The sequence below is a fragment of the Pogona vitticeps genome, chromosome 6, assembly GCF_051106095.1.
Source record: "Pogona vitticeps strain Pit_001003342236 chromosome 6, PviZW2.1, whole genome shotgun sequence".
In the NCBI taxonomy this organism is placed as follows: Eukaryota; Metazoa; Chordata; class Lepidosauria; order Squamata; family Agamidae; genus Pogona; species Pogona vitticeps.
This window is the reverse complement of record NC_135788.1, coordinates 97,850,376-97,864,378: the sequence shown is the minus strand read 5'-3', so window position 1 is coordinate 97,864,378 and position 14,003 is coordinate 97,850,376. Positions and strand designations below refer to the sequence as shown.

Genomic DNA, 14,003 nt, shown 5'->3' with positions numbered 1-14,003 from the left:
CATCAGTAATGTGCTGTTTCACTCTTTCAGAATCATCCAGAATTTACTGAATGCCATGACGGTGGTTCTAAATCAGTGGTTCTAAATTGCAGGGATTAAGAGACTTTGGCAAGCAGATTTTTTTCCTGTGGGTATTTAATAAGTGACCTTTTCAGTAAGTATTGTCTTCTTTACAGTAGCAGTTTTAACAAGATCCAGTTGGAAGGTCTACAAACTAATGCTTTTAAGGTCATTGCAGGGCAGTAGTGCCATCTGTGCAGGACTTTGGGTCAAAAGCTTAGGGTGCCCCAGTGCAGTAGATCATAACTAAAGAAAGACATTATCAAATAAAGAGCCTCTCCAGGACTGGAAGCTAGCTGTAAACATTCACTGGATCCTGCTGCTTCCATCAGAATTGGTGGTCCTCTCCCCCTCTAATATCCCCTTGCAACATAAATTTCTTCTCCATAGGAACTGGGACACTTGCTGTATCAGTTTTTTTGGTCCAATGGAGGGCTGAAGAAGAAGGAATAACGTTCCTATTCTGTTGGTGTTAAACACAGAAATATATCCCTGGACCTTGGCCAAAGGTCTAACAGGCTATAAAAGCTACTGCAGCCATAGAACACACTGCCTTTAGCTACATAGGCTTCTTAATGAATCCCAATATCATTAAATAAGAAATCAATGTCCCAAAAAGGATTTATTTTCAATAAAAGATAACATACTACCAATGTTAATTAATTCCTTTACGTGAACAGGAGCATGACAACATAAGAACACAAAAGCCCTCCCCCCCCCGGATGAGACCAAAGACCCAGCATTCTGCAGAAACAGTGGCCAGTCAAAGGCAAATGGGAAGCCTACAGAGCCAGAAGGGAAAGAGAGAGAGAGAGCACACTGTCGTGTTCATGTTGACATGCAGTTGACATGCAGAAGAGACACTGAGGTCAAACCAGGACACGTAGAATGCATACTGCCCTCTTGACATCCATCCAATTCTCCCATGATAAGCCACTAAATCATTTAAGGAGGCTAACTCCTACTGAAAGACTTTCCACACAAATAAAACTTGCATTTGACCTTGGTGAGTGTAATAACTGCTATCTATAATTTATCTGGAAAGAAGGGGTAATGGGGCTTGTGCCTACGCAGAAGTTTTTCCCCTATACCCTCCAAGACATAGAGCTATGCCTTCTAACCCTAGATGTCCAGGGACAAACTATGGCTGTTTATTCATGTAGGAAAGGAGCTTTGTCTTGTCTCAGAGGCCTCCTTTTCTCCATAAGGACATTGGTCTCAATCAAACATTTAGTCCCAGCTATACTGCTGTTGTTCTGTGCCATCATGTCACTTCCTACTTATGGCACCCATATGAATGAGCAATTTCCAAAGTGTCCTGTCCTAAACAACCTTGACCAGCTCTTTCAAAGTCAAGCCTGTGGGTTCCTTTAGGAAGTCAATCCATCTTGTCTTTGGCCTACTTTTTTTCCTGCTGCCCTTCGCCTTTCCCAGAATTATTGTCTTTTTCCAAAGATTCTTGCCTTTTCATGATTTGCTGAAAGTAGGACAGCCTCAATTTCAACTACAGTAGATTAGACCTTTGATCATTGTGACTTACCTTAGTGTTGACTTAACAGGTCTCATTCAATTAATGGGTTTACTCTAGTTGGAACAAACAATTGGCTTTAGATCCTTGACGCCCAAGAAACATTTGTGACAGTGGTCATAGGGCTACATTAGGGCTATATAGACAAAACATTGACTTTGCAATGTCATCTGCTGGCTATTAACAGGTCAACTCTGGTCTGAAGGTTATGTGCCTAGTAAAGTGGCCAAAGAATGGAATAGCAGCATATGCTTTGCAACTGTGGGATGCTTTGGGACAGAGTTGAGACCTTGACTTGAAGTCCTTAGAGGTCTAATTTTTTGCATTTGAATGGTGCGTTTGTCTGCTGTCCTGAAAGGTCTCTTGATCTACTTTTTCAACTGTGCCATCTGTTGTCTCCCTTCTCTCTCCCTCCCTGCTTACACTTACCCTTAACCTGGGCTTTGAGGTTAATTCTCAACACCTGACCAGTTTAACTCACTGAGTCTATTATCAGATTAAGGACAGAAGACAATCAGTTCCAAACCAAGTACCGCCTAATGCCAAAGACATCTTCAAGCAGAGAGGCTTCAATACCACAGAAGACATCTTCTCACCAGCTTAGGTGGATAACTCTCTAAACCACCGTGGAGCTTTGGAGGGGAAAACACATCAGAAGAGGTAAGGGTGCTGTTGCATGTTGAAATACTCCTGGGTTTGTATCAGGTTTAGCACACTTGAAATAGATTTTAAAAAATCTCTGTTTACACAATGTACACCCGAGTGTGCTTTTTTTTTTTTTTAAAGCTGAGAAGCATGTTTTTTTGTTCTTAAAGTGAGGTATTTTAAACAGCCTCAAGGGCATTGATTATTTTAACCTGATTGTGGATATGATTTATTTGGAATTGTTTTGGCATGTGTGCTCACCTGGGTAGGAGTAAATTGTGTCTGTGGGGGTCTGTCAAGTAATGGATGCCAGGACTATGGGTTTCAAACTGCAGGGAAATCTTGCAGTCCACTCTGTTACTTTTTTTTTCTATCTGTAATACCAAACTCCTGCTATCCTAGTTTCTTTTAAATTAAAAGCAAAACAAATATTAAAAATAATACTGGCAGTGGTGAGAGGCAGGTAGAACAAGGGTGGGTGAGCGCAAGACAGAACCTCAAATGCAATGAGTTTGTGGCACCTGCCTGCTCTCATGCCAGCTGTCTCTCACAATCACTTGCTGGTGGTGGTGGTGCTATTTTTAATATTTTTTATTTCTTTCAAATTGGGATAGCACTAGTTCAGTATTATAAATAGGAAAAAAAACCAGATCAGACTACAAGTTTACCTGCAGCCTAAAATCCATGATCCTGGCATCTATTATTTGACAAACCCCACACAGTTGAGCACACATGCCAGTGCAAGGGTGCGTGGGTGCAGGACAAAAGTTTCAAATGCAATCATTTTAAAAGCCCATGACTAATGTACAACATAACTTGAAAATGGGTTAAAAGTTGTCCCAAAAGGATGCACATATTGATCAAAAACCATGTGCCCACCACATGACTCTAAACTGGCTTTAAAAACCCCAATCCAATAGCGTAACCATACCCTAAGTGTACTTCCTTGCACGGAATGGGATTGTTTATGGTGTAAAATGGCACTTAACCTTGTAATAGATTTCTTTGTGCCTCATTCCTGGGCAGAAAGTCTCATGTATGTCAAAGGTGCTGGGAAGTAGAAGAGGAAAAACAAATTCACTGGGTTTGCATTTTTTATGAAAATATGAGTTTTGCACCTCCTAAAATTAACAAAATTAAGCACAACATGCCTAAGAAATGTGTACCTTTCCAAGTCTTGTAATCCATTTGTGTGGAAAAACTAGAAATATATTTGAAATGTGTGCACAAGTAAAAATGCATATACTTGAAAAACTGATTTAAATACAACTTACGTCAATGGAGAAAATGAACAGAAGTGTATACGTTGTGGAAAATACATATGAAAAATGCATATTTGGGAGAAGAACACACCTTTTGCAAATCTGCATGATTTTCCATGTATGAAGAAGGAAAAATAGCAATCCAATACAAAATGGTGATGGGAGAAGAACGACAATAGGATTTTAATAAACAAAAACAGGAGTGACAGATTGCCACATCCCTCCTTAGAAGGATTTAGGATTACAGTCTTATACCCCAAATCCAACAGTAGCAGTCTATGTGCAGGGACAGTTTTTTTCAGCAGACACACTCAGGACAGGGAAAGACCATTTTGAAGAAGATTGAAAGTTGGGCAACAGAGGTATGATCACAGAAAACTGCTGGGTAGTTCAGTGGGTTCAGTAGCTGGCTGTGGAGCCAGAGATTGGGAATCTGATTCTCCTCTCTGCCTCCTTGACAGGGGTAAAGGTAAAGGCAAAGGTTCTCCTTGACATTTAGCCCAGTCATGTCCGACTCTAGGGCGTGGTGCTCATCCCCATCTCCAAGCCGTAGGGCTGTGTTTTGCCCATAGACAGTTTCCGTGGTCATGTGGCCAGCGCGACTAGATATGGAACACCATTACCTTCCCACCGTGGGCAGGGTGACAGGGACTGAAATCTGTGACAGTGATCCACAGGATTCCTTCCACTCTGCAGTTCTAAGATGATGATAATGATATACACAAATTAGCGCGCACACAGATACACACATTGGGCAAAATCTTGTTGTGCAACTTTATGCCAGTGTAACTGGTTCCGGTTATGGAAATCTCCAGTTTAAGCTTATGGAAAGCTTTGTATTCCCCCATTTTAGATCCTGAGGGTCTCTAGGTCTCTCTTTTGCCCTGGTGACATCTTTAGGAGCCTTGGGATAGGCAGAGTAAAGCATTTAATAGTAAAACAAGCAAGCAAACAAGCAAAACCACTATCCTAGGGAGCCTTGGAACCTAAAATAGGGCATAGGAAGCTTTCCATGAGCTTAAATTAAATGTTCCTGGTGCCTGATCTAGGCATGCCTGCACAAAAATATACCAACAAGATTTTTCCTATCGTTTGGCAACAATTTCTCTAGCACAATATTTTAACACAATAGTCAAGTCAAAATGTTCATTGTAAAGTGGGAACCCTTTACGATGTAACATAAAAGCAGAGCTTGGGAACGTTTGGGTTTGCCTACTCAAAGAAGGCATACAGTTGGGTCAGCTTTCGTTTGCACATGCTTCGACTTTGTAGCAAGCTCCACAATCACATGATCAATTACGGCAAACTAAAATGGAGTACTCCCACTTGCATCCCTCCCAAAAAGTAGCCCTTGCGGATAAACCAAAAAGGTATAAATGGAGACAAATGGAAACTGGAAAAGGGCAGTCTTACTCAAGATTAGCTTCACGTCATGTGATCACTTAAAATTAGGTCATTTTTATCTGCTGTCAGCAGAGAAAAATTGGGTAAGATCACTGTGTAGCCACTCCCCTACTTTTTTTTTATTACAACATTCCGAATCCCCCATCAGGCATAGCTACTGGCCATGTTGGCCAGGCAATTTTGGCAATTGTAATCCAAAACCATTTTTCCAACTTTTGCACTGAATATATTAATCAAGGGTAGGGAATGTCTCAATACAGTCTCAATACAGATGTGAGCAAGAAAAACAAGAACTCTATTATTTGTGTCAAGCCTAAGGAAAGGAAAGCATATTCAAAAGGGTAGCAGTGGAGAAAGAGCCACTTGCCTCCTTCAGGACAGATCGGTGTGAACCATAAGTTTGTTTAACAGCCATTGTTTATTCATACAGATACACAGCAAGCTGCACTAATGTTAGCACTTCTGTCATGTTTTCAGGGGCTTTTGTATTGTTCTTGAGTCCTTTGTCTACATGTCATCTTACCTCTTAATTCATGTAAGGATAGAACCATAGTTCTGGAGAGGACCTACTAGGCCATCTCATCTGTTTGATTGAGACAGGACATCCAAGGCAAGCACTTACCCAACAAATGGCTCTTTAGTTGGGCAGAAGCGCTCAGTGACAGCTCTTCTGTCCAACTGCCCTTACCATCAACTTATTTCTCCTAATATTCAACCATTTATTATCTTGCAATTGAACTCCATTAGATCTACTCCAACCCCCAATGGCACCAGAGAACACAGTCTTGGAGCAGAGGAAACTACCTCATACTGAGCCGCATTGTAGTTTTCTATTTAGGTTGGTATTGCCAGCTCTAATTGGCAACAATGGCTTTCCAGGATTTGAGGAATGACTTTTCCCTGTTCTGTCCAGAAAAGCTTGAGGGGTTGAACCAGGGACCTTTGGAATTCAAAGCATCTTCTCTACCACTGAGTGACAGCCCTTCTAAACATTGCCCTTTTCTACAAGATGTTCCTTCAGGTCTTTGAAGCCTGCTATCATACACTCTCATTTTCATGAACATACCCACTTCCTTCATCTATTTCTTACAGAAGTGACAGCCCTACTGTTAGGCAATGTGAGAGGGCTGTCTGAGGAGGCAGGGTACTAGAAGTGGTGGATTGTGCTGTTCCTTTCTCAGGGAAAAGGCCCTCCTATTGTTGTGAATCCCTAGCCTGCCTCCATGCTATGCTTCATAGCTCCCATTTCTCCAAGCTGTTTCTCTCAGCTTCACACTTGTGGCATCAGCTGGTCACCAGCAAGTATCATTGTTGTTATTGCCACTGGTTTTATGTCATTATCTTCTTAACCCCAAGTGGCAAGGGAAGCTTTGATTTTTGTCTTTTGCAGTTTTGTATTTCTGGGATGCACTGTTAGAATTGCCACTAGAAAGAACAAGATATTATTTATCCATATTTTTCTGGCTGGTGACAATCTACTCTGTTAACAATGGAGCGTGGTGAATTAGTTGTGTGATCAGCGCAATTACAACAATAACAGCAACCTGGCAGCTGAGAACTCATGAGTAACACAATAAATTCTTTCTAAAATTAGACATACTGAACTATGACATTGATCTAAAGATACAATTGGGGTGGGGTACTGTTGCACAAGAGGTCAAGAAACTGACATCCCACAACTCAGAAAGTCACATTCTGCAAATGTGCTCTGAAAAGTTCTGCATATATATGTGCACAGGACTAGCACAGGGTGGACATGGCAACATGGGGCCCATGAGACACTCAATTACTGAGTGCTGCTGCGGCCACCAACTGAACTTGTACACTCAAAGTCACTTTGCTAGAAGCCTCTTCAAACTGGACACCCCCCTTCTGTGTTTCGGAGAGTGCTGGGTGTTGTGGTAAAGAGCATACTTGCTGGTTAGGGCTATCAGTCCTCACCATTATTTCATACACACTGAAAATAAGCCCAACATTTGGCTAGAGTTATTTATTTTAAAACAGGGAGGGGGATTTGTGAGGGCCCTGATGTTGCTGGAATACAAATCCCATCAGCCCTGGCCAGCACAGCCAATGGTAAGGGGCAGTCCAATAACATATGGAGGGCAACAAGTGGCCCGTCTCTGTTTCGGAGGGTCATTTTGTTTGCCACTACTTACGTATAGTCTGAAGGACAGCTATGAAGGAAGTAGAAAATGTCCTCAAGAGGAAGGATACTTCATTGGAGACAGGAGAGTAATCAACTCATTTTAAATGTGATTTTGGAAGATAATTTTACAGATCCTGTGGACTGTCAGAAAGACCAATAAGTGGGTGCTAGATCAAAGCAAGTGACAACTCTCACAAGAAGCTAAAATGATAAAAATGAGGCAATCATATTTTGTGCTCATCACGAGAAGACACTTACTGGAAAAGACAATAATGCTCAGAAAACTGGATAGCAGCAGGAAAAGATGATTGAATGTGAGATGGTCTGACTAGATAAAGGAAGCCATAGCCCGGAGTTTTCTAGACAGGAGGAATGCTATTAACAATAGGACCATCTATCCATTCATAAGGTCATCATAAGTTGTAACCAACTCAATAGCACATAATATTAACATATACGACTTCAGAGCATCACTCAGTTACATAACACTGCCCTGAAGCAGTCATCAGAGGGGTTATTTGTATATTACACATACAAAAATTAAACAAAACAAACACTAACGGAACAAAACAGGACATAGATTTGCATAATATTAGATGTACTTATACATATATCTCAACTCTGCAAATTGTTTTTATAGGCTAAGTAATTTCCATGCATCTATCTTAAGTGGTAAAGATGGTGACTAGGTGATCTGTATGCTTCTGAGCCTGCTGTCCAGATACTAACTCTGGATGGGCAAATTGATGGCTCCTGATCTCCCTCCGGAGTCTCTGATAAATGTCTGTGGAACCACAATTCCCTCAGTATGTCAGCCAGTGTTCTAGGATAATTTTCTTTCATAAAAGTCCTTGTGAACACTTTAGCAATTTACGTACCTACATATCTAAAGTCTTTCATTAACAGCAGTATTGTTACTGTGCAACCGTCTTTTGTTAACTTTGTCATAAACTATAAGTCATACATCAAAATGCAAGAGAGACAGAACAAACTATGTGTCTTATTCTTGCATAACTGCACATCAAACTGATTATGAAATTGGTCTTGCCAGCCTTAGTTACTGTGAAAGCAGTGTCACATTTAATTTTTTTCAGAAGTATGTCAAGCTTTTGCTTCACTAACACCAAAACGTCTCAGTCAGAACACAAAATAAATTAATTTCAATAAGATTTCAATTACACTTTCACTAAGAAAGAGACAGTCCTAATGTTAGGCAGAGTGAGATATTAAGCAGCAGTTGCTGGGGAGGAGGGCATTGTAGCACTGAGACCCTTGGCCTTTCTTTTCTCTTGAAGAATGGGCTGGTGTCCTCCATACATCTTGTCCCGTGTCCTGTAAACTAGCTACTCTTTGGTGTTGTATGGGATCTTTTCCCACTGACAGTGACAGTGTTGAAGTAAGGTTCAGCTGCCCACCCAGTCAGCTTTTGTACACGGAATGTGGCGGTGGGGTCATCTTCTGCTTCACCTCAGGTAGCAAAGTGCCTTTGGCTGGTGTCCATGTGCCTCTAAGACTACTTAAGCCACTTGGGGTGTCCATGTGCCTCTAAGGGAGGTGTCCATGTGCCTCTAAGACTACTTAAGCCACTTGGGGTCCTATAGATGTCTTGAATAATACTGAACACACATCTGTGTATTTGTTCGCTTGATATTCATTTAACATACAGTATTTCTACATCTGCCCCTGCAGCCAAGATGCCATTGAAACAGTTTCCCATGTTCTTTTGGATTGCCCCTTTTATAATAGCCTCCGAGCAAGATTTTTAGATCCATTGCTCTCCGGCTATTGAGGCCGCTCTGATAATGTCAAAGTCCACTTTTTAGTCCAGGGGACAACTAATCATGTCACCGCCTACATTGCTTGTTTTTTACAAACTGCGATTCAAATCAGAGAGGTATCTCCCGGGTACAGCCCATGGTCACTCCTCCTTTCCTAATTTTAAATTGGTCATGGTTTTATTATTCCTCACACCTTGTCCCCTTGTCTAAAGCACTCTGTACTTTTAATGCCAATAAAGGTTCATATGTAGGTATATTTCTACATCACCTTTCTTAAATGTTCGTTAAATGTTAACGAACAAACGAGCGAACGAACGAACAAACAAACAAACAAACACACAAATAAATAAAGTAATGAAAATATTTCAGCACTTCAACTGCAATTAAAATGCTTAAAAATGTCTTTAAAACAAGAAGCAAAGGTGCAAAATAAGAGTTGGTAAAATTAAAAGACAAGCCCATAAGTCTAATTAGATAGACTTCACTAAAGCCATAAGTATCTGCTGGGTGGGAGACAAGCGGAGCCCCATCACCAGAATCTGGTAGTTATTATTTTAGTATATGCAGATAAACACACTACATTGTAGTGGCACATGATGCACACAACATTTATGAAAATCGAGCTTTGTCTTGGAAAACAGCTTATAAATACACTGTACAGTAAGGTAAAGGTAAAGGTTCCCCTTGACAATTTTTGTCCAGTCGTGTTCAACTCTAGGGGGCGGTGCTCATCCCCGTTTCCAAGCCATAGAGCCAGGGTTTTTTGTTCGAAGACAATCTTCCGTGGTCACATGGCCAGTGCGACTTAGACGTGGAAAGCTGTTACCTTCCCACTGAGGTGGTCCCTATTTATCTACTTGCATTTGCATGCTTTCGAACCGCTAGGTTGGCGGGAGCTGGGACAAGCGACAGGCGCTCACTCCGTCACGTGGATTCGATCTTACGACTGCTGGTCTTCTGACCCTACAGCACAGGCTTCTGCGGTTTAGCCTGCAGCACCACCACGTCCCTACACACTGTACAGTACTCTTGATTAAAACCATCAAAAAGAAAGACAATGTGATCTTCCCATTAAGATGGAACATAGAAACAAAAAAGATTCCTGCTAGATGAGATGGAAGGCCTATGAAATTCAACTTGCTTTGGACTGCCTTCTCAGCTTTCTGAAGGACTGCTTACTTCTGCAGTAAGATCTTCAATAGTTTCTTAGAAGGACCTATCAACAGGACATGACAGAAACAATGCACCACCATTTATGTTTTCTAGCAGCTGATATTCAGAGGTACACTGCCTCTAGGACAGTGGTTCCCAGCCTTGAGTCCCCATATGTTCTTCGACTACAACTCCCAGAACTCTTGGCCTAGTGGTGAAGGCTTCTGGGAATTTTAACCCAAGAATAAGAATATATGGGGACCCAAGGTTGGAAGCCACTGCTCTAGGACTAGAAGGAACACATGCAGCCGTCCTGACTAGTGGTTCCATCCCCTCGTCCAATCCTCATTTAAAGCCACTCAAGCTGGAAACCATCACAACATCTTCTAATAACTGAGTTCTATGATGCGACTGTTGCTTTCTGTCTGTTAAGAACTGCTCCCTAATATCTATCCCAAATATCATTTAGCTTCAGTGTCTTACTTTGGGTTTTAGCATTATGAGAAAAAAGTTTCCTTCTCCATAGCTGTGCAATAGAAGACAGATACCATCAAGGATGGGATAAAGTGGACTCTTAGGGGAAGGCACTCCAGAGCCATCAAAAAGGCTTTCTTCTTGATTCCACCTAGACATAATTTAGGGCTCACAGGATGACTTCTCCTGAAGACCTTAGTGGAAAAGGCAGGCTCATACTGGAGAAGGGAGTCCTTCTGGAGTGTAAGTGATCCTATGGATCATCAATCAAGTCCAGCCCCTTTCAAGAAGGCACAGTAGGGAATTGAACTTCCAACCTCTAGAAGTCAGAGCTATCCAACAGTTTGCCTCCTCCTTCTATCTTTTCTTACTCTTCCTCCTTTGTACATATTGCTTGTTCACTTCTGTTCATAGAAGCCTCTGACCTGCTCTCTTTTCAGTTGCTAGTACTGTATTACCAGAGGGGCTTCTTTTGTTGCTCATAGCCTTTCCAGTCTCTTTGCACAGCTGCAGGTGAGGAACAACAGGACTATGGCAGAAGGAAGGACCTTCACCACTGCATGCAAAACCACCACCACCACCCTCATTCAAATCACCCCCTATTCTCGCTATTAGCCCCAGGAGGAACACTTTTATTGGGCTTCCCAAGTTTTGTGACTCATTTCAAGAGTCACAGAAGTTCATTATTTGTTCATTAGTCGTTTGATTTAGATGCTTTTAAGCTGTGTGTAGACTCCTAAACTGGATTTGTGTTTGGATTGCAGGGCAAGATGGCCCAAGATATGACTGAAAAAGAACTCTTAAAGATGGAAGTAGACCAACTGAAAAAGGAAGCGAAACTCGAAAGACAAATGGTAATTATTTCTACACTGTCTGGAACAAAATCATAAAGTGCTGACTTTTACCTGGCCAGTCAGTTGTTACCAGCGTGCACAAATCTTTTGAATTCTAAGAGAACAAACTGCCTGGTACGATGGACAGAGTGAAACATAAAAGATATAATCCACTTGGATGTTTGTACACAGAGCCTCCTGAAATGCAAGGGAACTGTATGAGAGGAACTGCTGTACATTAAAATGTGCCTTGCACAGGAGAATATCTTGTGCTTAAGTCTTTACTAGCTCAAGATTTGCAGGCTGTTTCAATCAGACAGCTCCTGCACAAGCTGTTCTCATTCTGAACACAGAGTACAAGATATAGAAAAGACAAAAATAAAAAATGGGTAGCATGTGGAGAATTCAACTCCCTCCATACCACCATATATTTGGGATTACACATGTTGCTACAAAAAACCTCAAAGCTGAAAATGAATGTTCCAAGCTTTCATTAATTGAAGAAAACTAATCAATCCTACAATGCAAGTATTGAAATCCTATACCAAACATAATTGGAATAACCAATTCCTTAACTGCTCAAAGTGGCTGATTGTTACAGCAAGATATCTACACGTCCCCCATAGCTTGCAAATTAGTTTGCTTTGTTTTCTGATTGGTCTTCTGGACATAAACATGGGCTTCACTCACAACTCAGGCATGAAAATCTGCTGGAAGCATGCCTTTGAAATACAGTACTAACTTAATTTAAACTAGACTGACATGTTACTTGTAATGTACTGTTTGGCCCCAAGATTCAGGCAGGTTTACTCAATCATTGGGCTCACTGATTCTGAGTGTACAGAAAACTCGTAACATGACCTACTATGGTGAGGAAAAGGCAAGGCAGCTTCTTGAAGAGCTGTTAGTTGGCGGCAGAGTGGAATACAGGGGGAAAAAAGCTTTTGGAGGACAACTGATGGGAAGGTTTTCCTGCACTGTCCAAATGAAATGAATGATAGTTTTGTGAGAGGAATTCTTTATTTCAGAGACTGCTATCTTGTTGGGAGAGTTTTTCAACCTACGGTAGCCCCTTGTTAAGTCATTTTGGGGTCAAATTATATAAAAAGAACAATAAGTCATTTTGGGGTCAAATTATATAAAAAGAACAATATGTATTCTCTGCTATTAGTGCTTTCCCTCCAGACACAGAATACTGTAATTTCAAAGTCCCATGCAATGAGAATTGCAAATGAAGCCAATGTTTACCTTGTGACTATTCACAAATAATGAAATGCAGAGTGAGCCAGGCTTATGCTAGGATAAATAGGATGTATTTTTCCTCTCAGGTGAGTTCCACTTCTAATGAAATACTAATTGTATGGTCTAGCGTGACTCTAAAGAGAGTAGTGCTATTCGAACTTGCTTCAGCTTTCAGAATGAACAGACAAATATCTTCAGGAGTTCTTAGAGCATCACTTCTTCTTCCTCTCCAACAGGTCTCCAAGACAGCTAAAGAACTCAAGGATTATATAGAATCCATGGCTGCTGAAGATCCTCTCTTAAAAGGTGTCCCAGAAGACAAGAACCCATTCAAGGAGAAGGGAGGCTGTATAATAAGCTGACCCTGGCCTAACCCTGTGAAGATCTTTGTGGCCCTCTTTGTACAATACAAGGACTGTATAGGTTTTATTTATGCATTTAGTATGAGTACAAATGATCTTAGGCAGGGGGAATGAATAAACAAACTGGGACTCTTGTTTTTGTGTAACCCTCCTACAGAACAAAAGAATTTTTTTTGGGGGGGGGACTTCAGAGAACAGCATCCTCAGCTGTTGAAGTCCAGTTTTTATTTTGTAAATACACTGCAGTCCCCAAGAACCTTCACCTCATTTTAATGGCTGGCTTTAAAAAAAAAATAGGCTTGGCGTTTGTTTGCGATATTATTTCTTGGCTTTCTTTCTTTTTAAGTAGATACCAGCTTGAATAGAAAAGAAGCAGGCAAGGACTTACCACTGGGTAAGATATTCCATTTTTTTAAAAGGCGCATATCAAAAATTTCAAAATCTAATATTTAGTGCTGGATAATACACACATCTGTTTGTAAGAAAAGCTCAGCTTGTTTTGCCGGGGGAAAAACCCTATCAGGACAGCATGGTTTGGAAAAGAGTTGCAGGTGAAAGGATGTACAGTACAATCATTTTCTCTCTCTCCAGTCCTCTGTTCCAAATCCTACTCAGCAGCTTTTTACCTCTTGAATTTCTAGAACCCACCTAGCTTCAGCTCTCAGAACCTGTATCAAGCCAAACATTTAATCAATGGTTACTCTTATCTCCTTGCTTCCAGTGGGATGAAAAATGGGAGGGGGGCTGTTTTAAACCCTACGGGCATGTAGTATGGTACAAAGCAGCACAGAGGGTGTTCTTAGATCTAAGGCCTGAATGGCGACCATAATTATTATCAAGGATGAATATTGTGTTGCTTTGTTTTTTTAAAAAAAGCAACGCACATTGTCTTTAAGTAGCAGATAATTATTGTGCAGTTTTGAAGCCAGCTTTTTCAATTGTATTGTGAAGTGCAAATTCAAGTACCATTGCTTTAAATTAAAAAGAGTGTGTGCTATGTTGGAAATGGCTTGTTTCGACTTTGTTGATTCATATGATTCCTTTGAAGCTCAAGTCAAACAGTTGGAGAAGTGTACTTAAGCTGTGGGATTCTGAGAGGAATAATATCAGGGTC

At 41.0% G+C, this 14,003-nt stretch overlaps 1 protein-coding gene across 1 annotated transcript; it reads left to right on the top strand.

Moving 5' to 3' along the window:
* The first annotated feature begins 2,113 nt into the window (after positions 1 to 2,113).
* GNGT2 (G protein subunit gamma transducin 2) lies at positions 2,114 to 13,895 on the top strand. Its single transcript, XM_073004365.2, has 3 exons — positions 2,114 to 2,248; positions 11,217 to 11,306; positions 12,764 to 13,895. Exons 2-3 carry the CDS (start codon positions 11,223 to 11,225, stop codon positions 12,887 to 12,889), a joined length of 210 nt encoding a protein of 69 aa, XP_072860466.1. The 5' UTR covers positions 2,114 to 2,248; positions 11,217 to 11,222; the 3' UTR covers positions 12,890 to 13,895.
* The last annotated feature ends 108 nt before the right edge of the window (positions 13,896 to 14,003 follow it).

What these genes read in the sequence shown, in the direction of transcription:
- GNGT2 (XM_073004365.2), top strand. Translation starts at nt 11,223, where the DNA reads ATGGCCCAAGATATGACTGAAAAAGAACTCTTAAAGATGGAAGTAGAC. An exon ending in CGAAACTCGAAAGACAAATG is followed by an intron (nt 11,307 to 12,763) that starts GTAATTATTTCT and finishes CCTCTCCAACAG; the next exon opens with GTCTCCAAGACAGCTAAAGA.